The sequence below is a fragment of the Strix uralensis genome, chromosome 20 (genome assembly GCF_047716275.1).
Source record: "Strix uralensis isolate ZFMK-TIS-50842 chromosome 20, bStrUra1, whole genome shotgun sequence".
Lineage (NCBI taxonomy): Eukaryota > Metazoa > Chordata > Aves > Strigiformes > Strigidae > Strix > Strix uralensis.
In genome coordinates this window covers 7,292,279-7,313,074 of record NC_133991.1, presented here as the reverse complement: position 1 = coordinate 7,313,074, position 20,796 = coordinate 7,292,279, and the positions used below count along the sequence as shown (strand labels likewise).

At 41.6% G+C, this 20,796-nt stretch overlaps 1 protein-coding gene across 1 annotated transcript; it reads right to left on the bottom strand.

Moving 5' to 3' along the window:
• Window positions 1–57: 57 nt before the first annotated feature.
• Window positions 58–20,476, bottom strand: VKORC1L1 (vitamin K epoxide reductase complex subunit 1 like 1). The gene is made up of 3 exons (XM_074890317.1): window positions 20,258–20,476; window positions 6,505–6,614; window positions 58–5,800 (listed from the first exon to the last, which is right to left on the bottom strand). Exons 1-3 carry the CDS (start codon window positions 20,449–20,451, stop codon window positions 5,574–5,576), a joined length of 531 nt encoding a protein of 176 aa, XP_074746418.1. The 5' UTR covers window positions 20,452–20,476; the 3' UTR covers window positions 58–5,573.
• Between the last annotated feature and the right edge of the window lie 320 nt (window positions 20,477–20,796).

Sequence of the window (20,796 nt, the reverse complement as noted above, 5' to 3'; positions counted from 1 at the left end):
AAGCTCTTATGTTTGGACTGCACGAATGCAGCATAAGAATGATTGCAGCAAGACATCCACAGGTAATTTCTACATTTATTTTTTATACCAAAAAGTTATGTGCAACAAATAGAATTCGTACATATTTACATTGTTTTACCTGTTAGCAAAATTGTATCCTAAACCTCCAATAGAGAATCTCTCAACTTATATTGATAAAAGGAACATCTGCCCAGTGACTCCATTTAAATGGATGTTTAATTTGGAGTTTAAAGCACTAGTAATAAATAGTTGATGGAACATACTATACAGAACAAACACCTAATATTTAGGCCATGCTTAATACAGTTTTATGGTAACAGAATACTTCATCTTTTCTGGACCAGTTTTGTCTAGATCACATTTAAACAACATTGGCAGAACCAAAGCTATTAGATCTCTCTTTGACTTTAGCCCATATAAATTAGGAGCATCAAGTGCTGCCTGAAGCACCTCACCCATCATTTTGAACAATCGAGAGACTCTGTACAGCAGAAGACAAACACGTACTACAGTATCATGTTGGGTTTGTGTGGCGGGGTTTTAGGTAATGGGAGAGGGGCTACGGCAGTGGCCACCTGTGAGAAGCTTCTCAAAGCTTCCCCCAGCTCCAAGTCAGACCCACCTCTGGCCAAGGCCGAGCCAATTGGTGATGGTGGCTGCACCTCTGTGATAATGTATTTAAGAAGGGGAACCTGGGAGGAGAGTTTGTGAGGGAAATACCTCTGCAAACACCGAGGTCAGTTGAAGAAAGGGGGTGGTGCGCTGGAGCACAGACTCCCCTCAGCCCATGGGGAGAGGGCAGGCTGTCCCCTGCACCCATGGAGGTCACCAGGGGGAGCAGATGCCCTCCTGCAGCCCGTGGGGGACCCCACGCCAGAGCAGGGGCTGCGCTGGAGGAAGGCTGCGACTGTGAGGGCAACCCGTGCTGGGGTAGTCTGTTCCTGGGAGGGCTGCACCCCACGGCAGGGACCCATTCAGGAAGAGCTGCAGCCCATGGGAAGGACCCACGTCACAGAATTTCATGGAGGACTGTCTCCCGTGGGAGGGAGCCCACACCAGAGCAGGGGAAGATGGTGAGGAGGGAGCAGCAGAAACAATGGGTGACAAACTTGACTGCAACGCCCATCTGGGGAGGAGGTAGAGCAACTGGGAGCAAAGCTGAGCCTGGGAAGAAGGGAGGGGTGGGAGAAAGATGTTTTCAAAACGTGGTTGTACTTCCCACTGTTCTACTCTGTTTTGATTGATAAATTAGTAGTGGTGGTGGTGTTCAAATTAAATTGATGGATATTTTCCCCATATTGAGTCTGTCTTTTGCCCATGACCATAACTGGTGAGTGATCCCTCCCTGTCCTTGTCTCAACTCCCGAGCCTCTTCTCCTCCCAATCCCACCGGGGCAGAGGAGCAAGTGGCTACGTGGTACTTTGTTGCCCGCTGGGCCTAAACCACGACAGTCCTTTTTTTACACCCAGCGTTGGGGCCTGAGGAATTTGAGATAGGGACAATAATTGGAAGAGGTAACGGGCAAAACATGGACTGAACAGTGTTAGCAGAATAATCAGTTCTGCAGGTTCCCCTTCTCAAATACGTCATCACAGAGGTGCTACAACCATCACCAATTGGCCTCGGCCAGAGGCGGGGCCGACTTGGAGCCAGGGAGCTTCAAGCAGCTTCTTACAGGAGCCCCCCCTGTAGCCCCTCTCCTGCTATCAAAAGCCTGCCACACAAATCCAACACAGGTATGCACAAATCTCCTAATAAGAGATTTGTTGTCACTTTAGATATCAAAAGTGGTAGGGAATGTTTAATTGGCCTTAGCATTGCAAACACTTTACAGTAAGAAACTTCCAAGAACATTCATTTCCTAAACGAGACTCGAATTCTTCGTTTGGCGTTAAGAGTAGCAAGTACCTTACAGTAAGAGGATTTCAGGAATGTTTAATTCCTAAGCAGATTTTGGATGAGGATCTTTTGCCTTTCCTATTGGCCCCTCCTGCAGAACTTCTGAGAGCCAAAGAGGGGGAAGGAGGAGCTCAAATTCAGAACCACTGTTTGTATATTATGAATTTTTTCCCCCTCCATTCTCATGGGTATTGAAACCACAGCCAGAATCTGTGTAATGCCCCCCTGTCCCTCTGCCAGGCCAGGTATCATTTACTAGCTTCTTATCCATACTCTTGTATCCTCAGATTTCTCAGAATTTGCCTTCAGATTTGTAAGGGTCAAATTAACGTCAACCACACATTTGCCATGACATTTGTTTTGGCTGGGGGCAGGCAGGGGGGCAGTTGCATGAAGCACTCCTCTGATTTCCATCACATCACTAATTGTAACCTGAGCCATTTTACTGGAAGAAATATGCTGTTTCTATCATTGGGATCAATGAGGAAAGAGTCAAAGAACTGGAAGCAAAAAGGTCCAAATTTCTACTGCTAATATTATTTTGCCCTTTATTCAGGCCAACTGCCTTTCTGAAGCACAAGAGAGAAAGTAGAAGAATTAGGGCCATTTCTAGCAAATCACTTCCAGTAAAAAGTAACCGCAAGAAAAGCACACAAGACAAGAAAGTTCACAATTAAGGATCAGATTTGCAAGTCTGTGCACAAAGTGTAGCTGCAAATTCTTCCAGAGACCAAACTCAATTTCCATTTGATCCCTATGTGCACACAAACAAGGACTGCAGACACAACTGCTGAAAATCTGGCCCTAAACAATTTTACTAAACAAACTGAATTAACAGACTATGCCCACACAGACAAGCACAAGACACAGTGAAGTTAGTCAACACCTATACTTTCAGCTGATGGGGCTTTTTTCCTCCTTTTTTGGTGTGTACTACACCCAAAAATTGGACCAAGTAATCATTGATTATACTTGTCTCCATTGCTGCTTGTTCTGAGATATTAGCACTGCGACTAACCATTTCAGGCAGCACGTGTTCACCTCTTCCTTGGATGAAAAAGATGCCTTAGTGTAGATCACAGGAATGCATCAAAATAAATCTATACAACATATTAAACAGCGATACTGCTTCAAGGCTTGTAAGAGAACAAAGTAAAGCCTTGAGGGACCAGTTTAACATCATTCACCCCCCTCATATCAAAGTTCAAGGCATTTGAGAGACAGAACTAACCATCAAGACAAGCTTTAACTATACTCTGGTCAATACAAAATGCATTTAATGAATTGTTGTCTAAAACTGTTAGACAAGAGGGACAAGTAATTTAGTGTTACATGCAACAGATGTTACTCATACCACAGAACTCTACATAAAAGCAGCTTCCACCTACATCCTTGATACAAAGCAGAAAATTTTTCAGTAGTAATTTAAATACCATTTTGTGAATTCAATCTAAAAATTCTGTTTTCTCTATGGAACACTGCATGTTTCACAGTCAAGTTTATCCTCAGCAACTTAGTGTTTATAATCCACAAGTGTGTCTCTGACATTCATGTTGAAGAAAAAAATCCTAAAATTAGTTAAACTAATTCTTTAAATGGGCAGGGACACCTTCCACTAGGTCAGGTTGCTCAAAGCCCCATCCAACCTGGTCTTGAACACTTCCACAACTTCTCTGGGCAACCTGTCCCAGTCTCTCACAACCCTCACAGTAAAGAATTTCTTCCTTACATCTCATCTAAATCTCTCCTCTTTCAGTTTAAAACTGTTACCCCTTGTCCTTTCCCTACACCCCCTGATAAAGAGTCCCTCCCCTTCTTTCCTGTAGCTCCCTTTATGTACTAGAAGGCCACTCTAAGGTCTCCCTGGAACCTTCTTTTCTCCAGGCTGAACACCCCTAACTCTCTCAGCCTGTCCTCACAGGGGAGGTGCTCCAGTCCCCTGAGCATCTTTGTGGCCTCCTCTGGACCCACTCGAGCAGGTCCGTGTCCTTCTTATGTTGGGGGCCCCAGAGCATAAGTACCATAAATGAGTACACAGTTGGAATTCTTCACCTTTAGAAGCTGACAAGGGCAAAAAGCAGCACAGCACCAATTACAGAAAGTAGTTGAACCTATACATTTTGGTGTCACAGAGTCTTGAAACACAAGTATTTTACTTTTCCGAATCACATCATCAATCTTCTATTGCATTGATTTAAGTTAACTGAAACAATATTGCTACCACTTCTCAGTCTAAAAACTAAGATAGATCTCTTAATACTCTATCCCCAGCAAGTTTGCTGGGAATTTTGTTTGTTTGTTCATTTTTAAAGCAAGGACACTTCTGCCTGCCAAGTTCAACACAAAGTATTTGGTTTAAGATTTTAAGACAGAAGGCACTTCCAACATTCAGCCTTAGAATACTGAGTGCAGAAACAACAGTTACAATTTTGTTCCTTTGTTTAAATCTGCAGTTTAATTTTTTTTTTCCAATTAGTTATTAGAAAGAGCAATGATAGCATTATATCACATTTCATTTTCAGGAGCACATTTACTTACTTATCCCACTAAGCAGATTGCCCTTCCAAGGGATCTTATACATGTCAGGCCTAAAGTTCATTTCCCAATATAGCACAAACCAAAGATCCTGACGAAGATCAATTAAGTAACTGCTTCTTCAGTGCACTACTTGGTTATCCCACTCAGTCAGTGGTTTTCACTGCAAATTGCAATTCTATACTGCAGCATTCATATAACATCAAACATTAGTAACACTGGCTGTCTGACCGCAGTTTAAAAATGAAACAGCTCTGCATGGAAATTAAGTCCTTCCAAAGAACACTCTGATACACCAACCCCCAATCTGCATATAACATCCCAGTGGCAGCTTTCTTTTGACCACATTAAGCTATTTTCATTCTGTACAGAAATTAATGAAGTTGTGGTTTAATGAACATATTTCAGGTTTCAGCTTTAATTCCATTTTCATTACTGGAGACAAAAAAAATATTATATAAAAATGGAACAAAACCCAACCGTCATTCTTGTGAAAGCACTAGCAGTGAGTGCAGCAACACGGTGTTCTCTATAGAGGTCACTTCTTCCATCATGTCAGTCGACTATTAGCTGAACACTGACAGCTCTTAGGCTAACAAAACTGATTGCACAGTGAGTTCTCCAGGGATGAAACCAATATTTCTAATTTTATTTACAGTATAAGTCCTAGTCAAATCTAAGTCCATCAGCTAAAAAAAAAATACATATACTGTAAACATGGCAACATTAAATATGGTAATGCTAGTCTAGAATATTTAATGTCATGACCACATCTTGTTATACCTGAATTTATATACAGGATATTTTATAGCAAGTTTTACCCACTTCACAAGTGGAGGGGGAAGAGAGAGAGTCTGTTTTGCTGTGGCTAAGACTCCTTCAAAGTAAAGTTAAAGCTTGTCTTTGATTGTATTAGAGCTTTCTTTCATAACCACATTTAAATTGAAGATTAGCACAAAAAAAAATTATCTAGGGCCCCTTCAAATTTATAATTTAAAATTCAGTTATGATTCTTGGGGAAAGTGTCTGATATGGAGAATAAAAAATTACTGCAAAATAAACTTAATGGAAGTTTATTTTGGGTCTTCAGACTGTCAGTCAAAAGTTCAAACAGGCATTATTCCTGTTTGGGTTGGAGTTGCTGTTTCCAGGCCTCGTTCAAATAAACTAGTCGTTTGTAGTTGATGATAAAGAGAATGAAGTTCAGCAAATATGTGATGACGCAGACAATGCAAAATTCCTTCAGCACGAAGTACAGAATGTATGCCAAGTACAATGACCCTACTACAGACACTATGGAGGATGTCATGAGGATTAGAGCTGCTACTGCACTTGCTGTCATACCTGCAACAAGAGAGAGAAAGTTACTACCACTGCTCTTGTTCCCCCCTTCCACACAAAGCAAAAAGTCTAAGCACTCTAATTCAAACTGAAGGCTACTCAGCAAGTTTGTATTACATAAAAGTCTGTTTAAAATACCATGAGTTCAAGATGGCTGACAAATCGCTATTTGGAGGGGAGCTTCTAGGTTCTGTACGACAGTCCTTTGATAAGAAGTATGTGTAGTATTTACCATCTTCCGTATTCCTGAGTTATGGGAAAGTTACAGGTTGGTCAAGTTATGTCTATCAATATTAACAGCTTTATAGCAGACCATATAGTTACAAAGAAATATGCATACATTACAATTCATGCACTTTTTTTGCCTGCTATCTCTATTACTCCTGCAAAACTTGTAAATTCCATTTTTATTTCCTCTTTTCTATTGTGCAATCCAATGCTAAATATATTTAAGTGAAAATACCGGTTCAGCAACTGTCCTTACACTTATACTATTAACAGCATAGCAGGAGAAAATGCAATTCTCTTGTTATCAGCTGGGTTTTAAGCCCTTTGGACAGATGTATCATTAGACTGGTACTAAAAAAAAAGGATAAAAATCACATGTGTTTATCTGATCTCTTGCAGATTACTCTATGTATAATGCACTCCTCTTATCACCACTGATCTGTTATATACTTCAGGCTCTAAACTGAATTAATACTTACCAAGTAGCATTTGTAGTATATAAAACACGAGTCCAAAAACACTGTTTGACTGATTTAGTGCACTGTCCTTTCCAAAGATGGAACCCAACAGACCGAATCCTCGACCCCATCTGTAAAACAGTGAAACTAATTAACTTGTATTTGGGCACCTATTGCTTTATGTCAGTATTTTCAATTCATCACTGTTGGGGGAAAAAAAACCCAAACCCACACATATATTCTGACATGACCAGTGCAGTCCTATATGAAGTTCAGGGTTATCTTGGAAAACCAAGCAGCTTGTGACAGCGGGTGCACTAGGTATAACTTTATCCCACACATTGCTGATTAAAGTTATTTGACATACCAGAAACTACGAAGTTCACAGTTGCAACCTCACCAAACACCAAGTCTGCTTCTTAGGGTTGTAGTTTAAAGCTCTTTTGTCAAATAAATACTTCCTTCCTCCAACGATAGCTTTAGCAGTTCTCTCCACCACAGTAAACTGGACACACGCTCACTATAAAATGGTACAACTTGGTAACTAGTTGGTACCAGCACTGCCAGCACTTACCTCGCTGGCATCAGAGCAATCAAATCAGAACATATGTTTACACTTCAGCTGCTCCTGATCAGTCTAACACCTTCAGAGGAACCCAAATCTGTCAAGCAGACAAGCTGGGGATGGTACCATAATAAGAGTCCCAGACCTCATTGTGACATTTGGAACTAGCACCTCAACCACAAAATGACTTTCAACTTTTTAGTGACAAGGTAGAAAGCAGCACAAGCCCTACAAAACTGCTGCTGCAATAAGGGGGATAAAAGATTAAATTAGCAAATGTAATTGTGCTAGAAACCATTAATTTGATGCCCTAAGGCAGACCATGCCATTATTTGTAACAGCAAAGCAAGGACCATATTTATTAGTGTCACTTGAAAATATGAAGAGAAGTTAACACTACTTCAACATGCAACTTAATTCACTTACAAGAGAACATTAGAATATCTGCCAGCACATCCTTGGAGCATCAAGTCAAGCACTACATAAATGTAAGGAGAGGTTCACATTATCAGGTTAACTGTCACATAACTATGTAAAAGCAGCACAAATCCTCGCTGCTGTTGCAGGAAATGCTAGCCTGCTACATTTATGCCAACAGAAGTGCAGTTTCTGAACAGTTTGTTGTGCTAGAGGCAATGGTTCTACTAAACCAACACACAGCATAGGTTTGCTCTTTGCACACTACAGGAACCTTGCTGATAAACTTCATGCATATGAGAGCAGTGAAAGGCTACCACCACCTTACAAGCAGTTTCCTCACAGAAGAAAGGCACCACAATAAGTACAATTTAATACCATCTCCAAAATACTTCATAATCTCACAGCAATATTTTCAAAACCTATTTGGACTAATCATTTTAATTCGAACTTAGTAACTGTCTGCAATTAACTATTATACCCAAGCCTTGTGCTCTTCTCCCCAGATAGCAGAGAATTAGGTACCAATTCCCAGAAAGCATGTTTACTACATAAACAGTAAAAAAAACGTACTTCCAACTAGTTTGGTCTCAAATCTTGTAAGTGACTGAAGTGAAACTTAAGTGCAAGTATAAAGCTTCAAACCAGCATAGAAAAGGCTGACACTTGCTTTACCATGGGGACAACGTCTGGCATCCCAGAGCTGTGAAGGGTCAGAAAGACACAAAGTTAATCGCTGGGAGGAGCAGTGCAATACTGCCTGGGTCCCTGCAGGGCAAGTTTGGGGCCATGCAAACTGCGGGGGCCGAGGCTGGTGACACGCTCCCTGCGGCACATGAAGGCAAACAGTCCCTGTGAGCGTACGGCAGCTTGTGGGCTGAGCAGCCTCAAGGATGGGTACCAAAGATCTGGAAAAGCAGCTGTAGAGAGGCGAGTGCAGCACTTCACAGCTAAGGGAGCCACGCTTCCAAGAGGGAGGGATTTTAAAAATCACCAGACACCGTGCATAAGCAAACATTATAAAGTTCCAAAGAATCTCAGTTATGACAAAGTTTTCCTCACACACATTTAACGTTACCTGCATTTTAAGTGAGAACTGTTTATTTTTTAGTCTTACTTTGATAAGATGGCCACAGCACATGCAATAATTGTCTCATGTTGTCCAGCTACCAAATGCAGTATTAAAGAGCCAGAAAAATATATTAAAGGTATCATAATTTTGCATTTAATAGGCTATTTTTATTTTTCTCTGTTACCACATTTATAGATGCTTCAGCTTACTATCCACAGGCACAATTTATTGTTCTAGTCTCCAAGTAAGAATTCTTTGTTGGGTGACACTAAACTTTATTTGAAGACACTCAGGCTTTCCTTACCAAGAAACTAAACAGCATAACTCAAACTCTGCCTAAGTCTGTGTTTCTACATTAGCCTGGCTCAGAGTAACTGCGGGATGCTAATTCCTACCCTCTCCCTGTCCTAGCTGTATGCTCTCACTTGTTCTGATGCTCACAAGATCCTGTTGTGTTTGAGAGGGAACTGAAGCTTAAAACATCAGAAACTTCAGACTACAGAATCTAACCCTACAGTTATTCTGCAAGTGAATAAAATGTTGCTAATGGAAAGATAACGAGCTCAAGCCCTTCCTGACAGTCAGTGTCCTCATGTAACTTGTTCATAGCTGCAAGGTCAGAGCACGGTGAAAGCTTTTTCCACATGCAACAGTTCATTAAGTATCTTGTTGGCCTTGTAGCAGCTTTAAGTAAATCAAGTATTAAATTTCAGTCTATGCAGCACAGCTCTTGTCTCACATCTTATCCCACACCCTTCAAGACAGCTAAGAAGCCTGTGATTTAAGACAAAGCACTTTTTCCAGCCTTATAAGGTTTGAAGCATGAGGAAGATTTCTGCATCAAACTGAAAAGCAAATTATTTAGACTTTGTGTATTTCTATTTCCACCTGATTTCTCTACTGAAGAAGCTAAATCATCTAATTCTAACAAGGAGGTCCCAAAATGCACTAAAATGCACAACGAACCAAGTAGTTTTGTAAGCAACTGGAGGTGTTGTCCCTCAAACAGGGTGTGTTAGAGGGTGTGCAACAGCCAATCTCACACCCAGAGCCGAGACACCAGTTTATACCATAGTTGCACAAAGAAGGGTGCTGAGGGTAATTCCACAAAGCTGGCAGGCTACACAAAAGAACTTCAAAGTATTTATCACTCCAAACTACACGATTACACATTTGCTATAATGACCATTGGTTAGTTACTTACCACTTCTATCCCTCATTGGTCAGTAACACACTTTGATTTAAAGCTACAGTGGGTTTTTAATTTTCTGAGCAAGCTCAAAAGGTGCATCTTTATTCAGGCAGGGGTCTTTGAAGCAGTGAGTGTGATTTTTACTACTATAATGAGGGTAGTTCTTCCAAAGGACACTCTAATCTCTAAACTGATTTACATTAAACAATTTTAAGGAGCTTCCATGTTCCAGGATGTTTCTCTTCTTCAAGGACGGTAGCTCCTGATTAGAAGTTCCTTACTAATTATTGTTGATGGTTTGAAAAACAGACTGACCCAGCTGATGTGTCTAATCTATCCTTGTATTTGACAAGAAACGTTTGTACGGACAGTAATATGTACTATATATCCTTGGGTGTGATAAGAACCATTTGTGCTGCCTGCAATGTGCGATGAGAAACAGTTGTGCAGCCTACAGAGGAAGGAGGAAGACTGACTATGATAATCTTCCTTTTCGCACCAAAAGCATCCAAATCACACCTGGGTTATAACAACTTTGAAAGTCTAGAAACATATCGCAAACAAATAGCAGGAAGAAAGATTGTAGTCCTAACAATAGCGTCGAAAGTTAAATTTTTAGAACAATGTAGCAATATTATGCTTCGGTCAAGAAAGATGTTCTTTGTCTATGTTAAAGCTAAAGGCATCCCCAATCAGAACAAGTCGATAGTCACCTTTAAGCAAGGACAGCCTGGAGCAATTAGACCTTGAAGAGGGTTCATCACCAACTTGGCAAGCAAACTCAAGGGCCATGTATCCTTCACTGAACTACCCTCCTTATAATCCTAAAAATCACACCTATAGATCAAGAAGACTCTTGCTCAGGTGGAGACCCTTCCCCTGAGCATGCGTAGTAGTAGAAGTATTGTGTCAACAGTATTATAATTGTATGTAAATTACTAACCAATCATCCTAGAGAAGATGGACTTGGAAAATTGCTACCTCTGCAAGTTTTGTGTATAAATGGAAAGTCCCATTGGTGTGCTTGATTTGTGAGAAACTGCTGAGCACCTAGGCTTGTGCAACCCTAAAATAAATAAGCAATATCTGTCCTGAGTGTGTGATTATTGACCTATTGCGCACCGGGAGGCGAATCCGCTTTTCGGACAATAGAATAAATTCCAAGTAATAAAACATCAGTAAAAAGGACTATAAACTGCTCAGAAGTTCTTCACGGAACTTGCCTTTCTTATAAAGAATATAATTTACAAGAACTATTGTTAACTCAGATTAATTTTTTTGATACAGAACACTAAGTAAAATGAACTACATTAAGTAAAGAGTTGTTTGCACAGTGAGATAAAAGCATAATCCAACATCACCAACTTCTTCCTAGCGACTCGTGGCTCCCCATCCATGAAGCAGTCAAATGTTCTGTTGTGAAAATCATGCTGAAATCACCCTGCGTGATTCAGAGCACTATGACAAACACATGTGGCAAGCCCACTTTTGCCACACCCAAGTTTCACTCCTATAAAAAAAAAAAGCAATCTGAACTAACTTCAAGGAAGTTTTAAAATAAATCTTTAAGACATCTTCCTGTATGTTTCAAGTAACTCAAATTCCCTCTGTTCAAGATGACAGCCTGTTTCACTTCTCATTTGCAGGTACAACTTTGAATGTTCTTTGAAAAAGTTTTCAGAATAGTGATTCAAGAAATCCAAGACAAAGTGTTTAGAACTGTTCATGTAGTTTCCTAACATCTAAAAATTAATACTACAGTGGCTTGTAGTCCAGTGTGCACTTCCTTTTATCAAAAGGAGGTCTTGAAAATTATTACCCACCCTCTAAACAGCGTCCCTCTTGGTTTGTGATATTTAACAAAGCTCAGAAGTGTTACATTTTTAGAAATTTAAAGCAGTTTAAAGCATGCACTTGACACTTGTTAACAGGAAGACAAGAAGAACTGAGGTCATTTTGATCCACAAGTGACATATCTCCCACAAAATCTTATACTGTCAAATTATTACCTCTTTTGCCCAATTATGAACATCCTCTTATGTTCCAGAAGAGCGTATTATGGGAGTACACTTTAACTCTAAACACTTCACCATCATTTAGCAGAGACAATACCATTGGCAGAAAGGCAACCAAGAGAACCTCATGCAGGACATTTTAAAGGGCAATGTCGTGGTTTGAGCCCAAGAGGGCAACTGAGCACCAGGCAGCCATTCACTCACCCCTTCCCCCCAGTGCTGGGAAGGAAAAAAAAAAAAAATCAAAAGGCTCAGGAATGGAGATAAGGACAGGGAGGGGTCCCTCACTCATTTAACACAGGCAAAAGTCTGGCTTGTTAGGGGAAGAAAATAAGATCATCACTTTAATTCAAACACTAACAAAACCAACGCTTAACAGACAGAACAGGACAGTGAGAAGCTATCTTAAAACACCTCCCCCACTTCTCCCTTCTTCCTGGGCCCAGTTTTGTTCCCGATATCTCTACCTCCTCCCCCAGCAGCACAGGGGCAGGGGATGGTGGTGCAGTCAGTCCACAGCTTCTTCTTCCAAAGAGGCAGGGAGCACTCTTCTGCATTCTTCCCCCTGTTCCATGTGGGGTCCCTCTCACAGGAGACAGTCCTCCCCAAACTCTCTCTGCCGTGAGTCCTCCCCACGGGATGCATTCTTCTCGAGATGCTCCAGTGTGGGTCACCTCCACAGATTGGAGTCCTCCCAGCCCCAAACTACAACAGTGGGGTCATCTTCTTCCCTCAGGGCCTTGCCCTTCTTTGTGTGCAGCTGCCTGCTCTGGTGTGGGGTCCTTCACAGGCAGGTCTCTGCTCCTCCAGTGACCCCCATGGGTGCAGGGGGGTGGCCCTGCTGTCCCACCATGGGATATAGGGGGGCTCTCTGTTCCAGCACAACTCTCCTCCTTCCTCCCACTGACCTCGGTGTTCACAGAGGTGTCCTCATAACTTGTGCTCAAAGTGCCCCCCTCCCAGGTTCCCCTTCTTAAATACATTATCGCAGAGGTGCAGCCACCATCGCTAATTGGTTTGGCCTTGGCTAGAGGTGGGTCCGACTTGGGAGTCAGGGGAGTTTCAAGAAGCTTCTCACAGGGGAACACTGCTGTAGCCCCCTCCCATACTACCAAAAACCCCACCACACAAACCCAGCACAGACAAGTAAACAACCTCCATGTTTAACAAGTTAAAAGTTGTAAGAGTTACCAGTATCAGCTCAAAAAGCAATGTAATTCTAAGGCTGCTAAACACAGCAAGTCAAACAAACAAACAAGTAGTATGTATTTAGGCAGGAGTCAGATTATCTCATCCACCCTCTGTAAGAAATGTGACACTTTTCTCTAGCCAAGCACCCCAATTCTGACAGTTACCTGCAGATGTTTTTAAGAGCTTTTACAAAGAGATCATTCCACAAGATGCTCTCCTTGACCTCAATTATCATTAAGAATCAGTTTAAGAAACTTCTGAACTGGGGTATTACCCTCATCAACATGCTCAGTAGCCTACCTCAAAGCCTTCCTGAACGTACCTAGATGCTTTCTGAACACATACTTTTGACCTCCACAACATCCTCTGGCGATGATGAATGCCAGAATCACATCACCTCAATTTCACTTGGCAATCCTTAGTTCTCATGTCAAGAAAAGAACTAGTTACTGTATATTCATTTTAACACAAAGATAACCATACTAGATCAGGTTAAGTTCAGCTAGCTTCAGTCCCATGTCCCTGACATCAGCAAATAGCAGATGCCTTGAACAAAGCACACACACTTCCCAGTTCACATTCTAATCTCCTAAATGTCTAGTTGAAAGTGCTCTCAACTCCTTCAGGAGACCAGATTATTATTAAATGGCATGTATGATTCAAAATCTGAGAACACTCTGTATTTGTGCAGCAGCAGGTTTTCCAATACATTTCTCTCAACTTTTAGGTTTGCTGCAATAAAAAGGGCAAACAACAATAATAAAACAGATTATATTTTCAGAGAACTGTAAGTAAAGAACTCAGATTTTGTCTTCCAAGTAGTAGTAGATTAAAACCCCTCATTTCAGTATTGTTTTTCATCCCATAAGCATTATTTTGTTATCAACAGCAAGCACCATTTACCACTTTGTAACCCTGAGGAAACAATAAATATAATTTTCTAAGAAAAGCTTACACTTGACAAGTGATGTGCACTTCTCCTTAAGTGTCATCTGACTTCTGAGATAAATTAGGGTAGAGAATGAAAGTTCTCAGGAGGGAAGTACAGCTGGTCTATGCTCACACATCGCCTCCAGTGAAAAGCTCATACAAAGGTCAAAGGATCTGGAGCATTTCGTTGCAACTTCTTTACAGCTTCACTAGAAGAATTTAGATTAAGCTTAGTTCATGGTTACAATGTTGCTTAGGCCACTTAAACAGTTTTAATAAATTAAGTAAAAGCCTTCAGTTAGAAGCCATGAGAAAGACGAGACTAAAAATTTCCATTTGTAGACTTGCTCAAAAATACTGATACATTTAATTTCATGTTTAAATCTATTAGCAGTATTTACCATAAACAAATGAGATTTTGTTCTATATAGCCTTCAGCTCTACCTCAGAAACAGTCCAAAAAAATCTCATTGTCTAGATCAGCAGTCTCAAGCAGACAGTGGTTAATTATTTTATAGCAGCCTTTACAGAAGCACTGATTATCCAAGCCAACAGCATTGTATTCCTTCTACATAATCTACATAATTGTATTCCTTCTACATAATCTCTTCTATTAAACCATCATAAATGAAGCCCAAATTTGAACTACAGGCACTTTGTTAAATTTACTTTGTATCAGGAAAAATAACTCTCAGCCCTACTGCAAATTCCAGTCAAGCTAAAAATTATATATTTATGAAAAGCAAAACCACACGTTTGTGTATACACTGTAAGGTTGAAAAAACCAAAAAGACTCACGTAGCTAGGGTACTGCTGTATTTTATGAAAGATGTGCCTCAGCCACTACATATGATATCAGTCTGAAGTATTAAGTCATGAATTTTCTGTTAAAAAGATGAGGGGAAAAAAAAAAAAAAAAAAAAAAAATCACTTGAACTATCAGCTTCTGCTGCTTTGGGAACAACTTGCTTTAGAACTAATGAAGCTGGTTTTCTACAAATGTTCCCAAAACACCTTCCTTCCCCAGCACATGGAATAACCTCCAGCTCCCTCGCAGCCCACACCCTCCAGCTCTGCACCCTGTCTCTCCAGTCAAGTCCATTATTTATCAGTCCTGTCTGAGTCCTGTTTGCACATGTGCTGCCTGCCTGGCTGGCAGACCAAACGGGACCAATAACCTTAGCTCACACGGCAGGTTTTTTTCCCTTCAGCACAGGTATTACTCTGAGTCACTCTCCCCTCCCATTTGGCACTGAATCTGTTTCTATAAAACTTTAGTAACCTGTATCCTTTGTTAAAATTTGCCATTAAAAAAATTGAAAAATTATATGTTGTTACACACAAAGGCAAAATCTTCTCCAGAAATCAGGCTAAAAAGCAGAATAATACAACTTTTCTTGGCCTCAAGTTGTTTGTGCTTTTTTGGCCCAGTATCCTTAGCTGTAAAACTTGTATCATACTCATCTATCTACAGCTATGTCAGTTCACCATCATCTTGAACCCCCAGCACTCCAAATCCTGCCGAAGCAAAGTGCTTGATGTACTAGATGGATTCTGCCTACACTGATTTCCCCCTGCCCAATCAACCTTCAAACCTTCCCTCAGCAAAAACAATGAACCCTTGCTACAGAATAACCGAAGCAGCACCCTTACATCTGCTATCTAACAATTTGCAGTCCTCAGAAATGAACAACCACTGATTTTAAATTATAGGACAGATTATAGCTGAGTCTCAGGAGGCAACATTTTCATGTAAACTATTTTGGTAGCCTAAGAACCACAAATACAATTCCTGTTGAATGACCACCAGCTGCTCCACATACAGCAGTTTAATCAAACCCTTTCTACCTTTTTCTATACAGAATCAAAGATGCCTAACAAAAACAATTAACTTGCCTCAGGTTAAAGATGTTACTGACTAGAAAAGAGCAGAGACTTGCAAAACTAGTAAAATTTTTAAAAAAGCACATGGGCCTCATTTGTGTGCACTGGTTCACAAGAAGAGACTAGACAAGCTTTTCCCACTACCTGCATAAAGCTACTTTTACCATCTCCCACCTCACATCAGTCACTAACAACTGCAGCCATCAACCTCAAACATATCTGAATGCTTGCTTGCAGGTACAGCAATTAAAAAAAATGCTGGGACATCAGGAACTTACCATTAATATGAAAGATAACTGCTATATAATGTTCTTAACCTGGAATCAAGCAAACTTGACAGACATCAAGTTTACAGGAACTGCCCCACAACAGAACTGAATGGGAACCTGCAACATAAACATCAGGTTAGGGAGGAGGTCAGAGAAGTTTTCTTCTATGTCCCATTTCCTTAGTTAATGGGGTTGTTCTTGTCAACTTGATCTCTGTTACCGTCTGCACTCTATAAAGATGCACCAGAACAACAGTTCTAGCAAGGTGTGCTTCACTGGAAAACCAGCACTGGTCGAAGTTTCAACTGCAGTATCTTATAGCATAATTGCACGCCCACTCTGCAGAGGAATAAGTTCTACACCAGCGTAATTATACTCACACAACATAGCACTGAAGTACTATGTCACAAGACTAAGCAATTCCAACATCACCTTTACACAGGTTTGAATTCACTGCTTAAAACGATTTATGAAGGTGAGCAGAACAATACAATAATGCTACAGTTGTCACAGGCCACGCTTGGCAAATCCAGTAAAACAACTGCATGTCTGCACAGATCTGCCCACACCACACGCAAAATTTTACAGATGTACATTTCCAAGAACTAGCAGATGATTATTTTGGTGCATCCACTAGAAGGCATAAGGCAGACATGCATATTAGACTTTCTCAGAACAGGCATTTCAGAGCGGCTCAAAGAGAAGATGACAATCCAAGACCTTGCACGTTAGCATAAGGTTCAGAACAGGGAATCCCTAAAATACGTCATCTATCAAATTATATCCAGATGAACACAGATTCTTAAAATCCTATTTTGACTCTAGAACTTCTTCAGTAAGTCAGCTAAAGATGTTAACCTAAATCAATATTGACTATTTCCAAACCTCTTCACTTACGCAGCTGCAAATATTGCTAAAGATATACAGTGACATGTGCCCTTTGGTCGTTCATGACAGCTATCTTAAGTCTGTATTAAAGCTGTTACAGCATTAGCACATGCCAAGCTACAAAACTTTCTTCAAAAAGAGCCATCCAATAATCTGCTCTGCAGGAACCTTAAATTAATCAAGACAGAAAGCAGAAACATATCAGACAACCTGGAATTCTCCCAGAGCACACAAAAGAACAATGTAAAAAGCTCAGGGTCTCTGCATTATTACTCATTTCAAGCCATACCACTATCCATATTACTTGAAACTTGTCTATTAGTTTCATTCCCTCTGTGAAACTATTGTAACAGCAAAAATAAAAGGATTTTTCAGGAACTGCTATTAGCAAGTTTCATTATAAATAAAGCCATTCCTGCCACTTAATTATTCTCAAATATAAGAGAACAATTCACTTAAAACATCTACAGCAATTACCAAATGAAAATGTTAGGCATTTCTCTAATATCTTCCCATATTATACAGGCCTTAGCTGTTTTTCTTTTTCAAATATTTCATGAACTTTCCCCGTGATAAAAGCTTGAAATATGCTGACCATTAATATTTTGAGTAACGGATACTAGGAAGCTATCTTTCCAACATAATCTTCTGGATGAGTCAGTCTCTGATATAAGATTTTCCATGCTCCTCCCTATGCATGCTTTACAACATTTCTCTTCTCACTGCTGTGCTCTAGAAGCCAGTAAAAGCCACGAAGTACAAGTCTGTCACCCAGTTAACTCTGCTAACCAGCTAATCAAATAATTTGTGATTGCCAGTAGCTTAATGAGAAAAGAAACGTGAAAGTTAAATCTGCATTACATGTGTAAACACTGGAACACAATATTTGAATCCCAGTGAAATCTAAATTGTAGTTAAAAGTTCCTTTTAGAAGCCAATTTTCAGAGAAACTTTGGTAGTAATAGCAAGGAATATTCAATTGGAGAGAGGGAAAGAGAATGACCGATGGATAGGGAGCTGTGGCAACATGGAAAATAAGATTAATTTCTTCCAGTGTTATTCTTTCTTCAAAGTTTAATAGCTTGCCCTCTTGTCTTAGTTCTAATGCAATACTCCTTTTTTGTCTGTGTCCTGTACAGCACTGAAAGCACATTCTTCTCCAAATATGGTTTGACTGAACAGAACTCACACACTCCTTTTCCACAAACTCTTTTTACCACCTGCTCTAATTATCATGAGCTATCCTGACATTTGCAATACTTCAGTCTTTAGGCATGATTCTCCCAGCAACTACTAGTGAGACTTTAGTTCACTTTATCCCTAACTGTTCATATTATTATATAGAATTCCTGCAGAAAAGTATCTACAGGTCTTACCATGGTATACTCAACGTTTCAGCTGCAGCATTACTAACGAACACTACAATTATCAAGCATTAGTCCATAATTAGAAATATCTAAAGACATAATTGGAATTATTTCACTTCAAAACATTCAATAAACATGCATTAAAACTATTACTTCAAATTTCCTGTCTCAATAGCAGCATTTGCAGTTGTAATAAAAAGCTAATGAAGGACCAATTCTATGCAAGAACAGACTACTACAGAGCCTACTTAGGTACTTAAATCGCTGTTATTCTCTTTTTACCTCTAGAGCTGTGGTAAGATTTAGATTACTGACAATACTCACACGGTTTAATCTCAGTAGCCTATGCATAATTTTAATTTATAAATTTAAGTTATCTGGCAAGCTTATTGAAGTCTTCCTGTTCAGACTGAAATTTCTCATTCCAGGACACTTCTCAAATAGACATGAACAAGCACCTTCACAAACTAAAGTTTATCTGATGACAGACAGAAAAGCAGAGTTAAAGCCCTCATTCAATCACAAGAGCCTCCTTTCAGACATGAGTAGATACACATCTCTTTGTAACATAACACAATCCCACTTCTGTCACTACAGAAGTGGTTTTAAGAATAAGAGTTGCCTGTATGTTTTGCCTAAACAATTTAACCGGCTTCCACCTTGACAGAATATGGGCATATTCTCCCCCACTGGCTTGTCATGATAATACAGCAAGTACCTTTACAAAAACTGAGACAGCTTTTATGCAGGTTACACTGAGAGGGAAAAAAAAGTCTCAAGTACTCATTCAGCTGAAGGCACTAACAATAAAAACAAAAATCCCATTTTTTTTAAAAAAGAGGAAGAATTTAATAAATACATTTGCTGAAGAACCAAAATCCTCCCCTTCCCAGCTCTTTACTTGTGGATATCTTTGCATATATCTTTATGTGCCTAAATATACACATACACACACATATATATATGCCCAGAGCAGTTTTGAGATTTCTGGACAAATCATCTTATTTCTTTAGTTGAAATATGCTTTTAGGCAAGTTTCTTGGCCAAATTACAGCTGATTTCCTGTACCATGTTTATACTGGTACCTATACAGCAGGTTAAGTTAGCACTTGTAACTATGCAGCAGGTTAAGTCTTTTCATTATTGTGATTCGATCAACTAGTTACTCGACAACAAGTCAAGCTTGCAGATTATTAAAATTTATACATTGACTCTCCTAACAGAAATAATAGCCGTTGGCCTTTAGAAAACAACTGCTAAAGTAATTACTGACAGGAAGCCTGTAAAATAAATCAGGATTTGGACTGGACTTTTGCAGCTGAGGCATACAAATCTCTCTTGAATTAAGCACTTCCTCTGTATCACAAAAGCAATCTTCTGTGCTGCCAGGTGACATAATGAAAACGCAATTCAGATACTCCAATTAAAACAAGCTAAAGCCATTCATCTACAATGGTACACATTTATGTTGGCCTCAATCACTAGTCACACCTACAGCATTTTACTCTAACACGCACTTGCCACTAAAACGCCTATCGCTCTAGTTAACTGCCATTGATTACAACACAGAAATTGCGGGTGCCTCACCCTCCAGCCCGCAGCGATCCCAAAAAAAAGCCGTTCCCACACCAGCGCTCCAGCGAAGGGGCTGCCTAAACCGGGAGCCCTGACAGCCCCCTCCTCGGCCTGCGCACCCTGTGGCCCCCAGCACAGGCCCAGCTGCCCGGCCCGCTCTGTGCCCCAGGCAAGCCCTCCCCGAACGAGCCCCGGCCCACAGCCGCAGGCTCCTGCCGCCCGCACGCTCGGCCAAGCCCTCCCACCGCCCCCCTCAGAGAGCCGGCCCGGACCCTCAGCAGCCCCCGCCGCAGCCCCCGAGACACCGGAATCAGCGCTCCGGGACCCGGTCCCGCCGCTCCCCGAGCCCCCGGCCCCTTCTCCCCGCGGCGGCCTGAGGCGGCGGCGGCGGGTCCCATCCCCGCCTCACCTGGAGGTGATGGCGGCGGAGCAGCGGACCCGCTCACTGAGGTCGCAGAGGGCCTGGTAGTGGAGGTCGCGGCCCTTCTCCCGCTCCAGGTGGCAGGCGTAGAGGGAGAGCAGGATGCCGGCCGCGCACACCGCGAAGCGGGCCACCCGCTCCCAGCGCGGCACCGACACTCGCAGCAGGACGGGCGCCGCCATCTTACTCCCTCCCTCCGCCTCAGCCCGCGACGCGCGCCCGGCGCCAACAACGGCGCACGCGCGCCCACACCCCATTGGCTCGCTGCGCGGGCGCGCCCCCCACGCCCCGCCCCACCGACGGCGCCGGACGTGGCGCTCCGCGACGACGTCACCAGGCCGGAGCGGGGGAGGGGGGCGTGGCTCGGCGGGCTGTGATGGCGCCGCCTGGCGGCCATCTGGGCTGAACTGCAGAGCGCCCCGCCCCCGGCCCGAGCTGCCCCACCCGCCCCCCCCCAATTTCATCAGGAAAATTAGTTTTTCCCCCTTTTTCCTCAGATCTGGGCCGCGAGGGGCGGGATCTGGGCT

Bases quoted from the DNA above. Each gene is read 5' to 3' on its own strand.
- VKORC1L1 (XM_074890317.1), bottom strand. From the start codon at position 20,451: ATGGCGGCGCCCGTCCTGCTGCGAGTGTCGGTGCCGCGCTGGGAGCGG. The intron at 6,615-20,257 runs GTGAGGCGGGGA...ACTGTTTTACAG, and splicing joins TCCGCCGCCATCACCTCCAG to ATGGGGTCGAGGATTCGGTC. The intron at 5,801-6,504 runs GTAAGTATTAAT...CTCTTGTTGCAG, and splicing joins TATACTACAAATGCTACTTG to GTATGACAGCAAGTGCAGTA.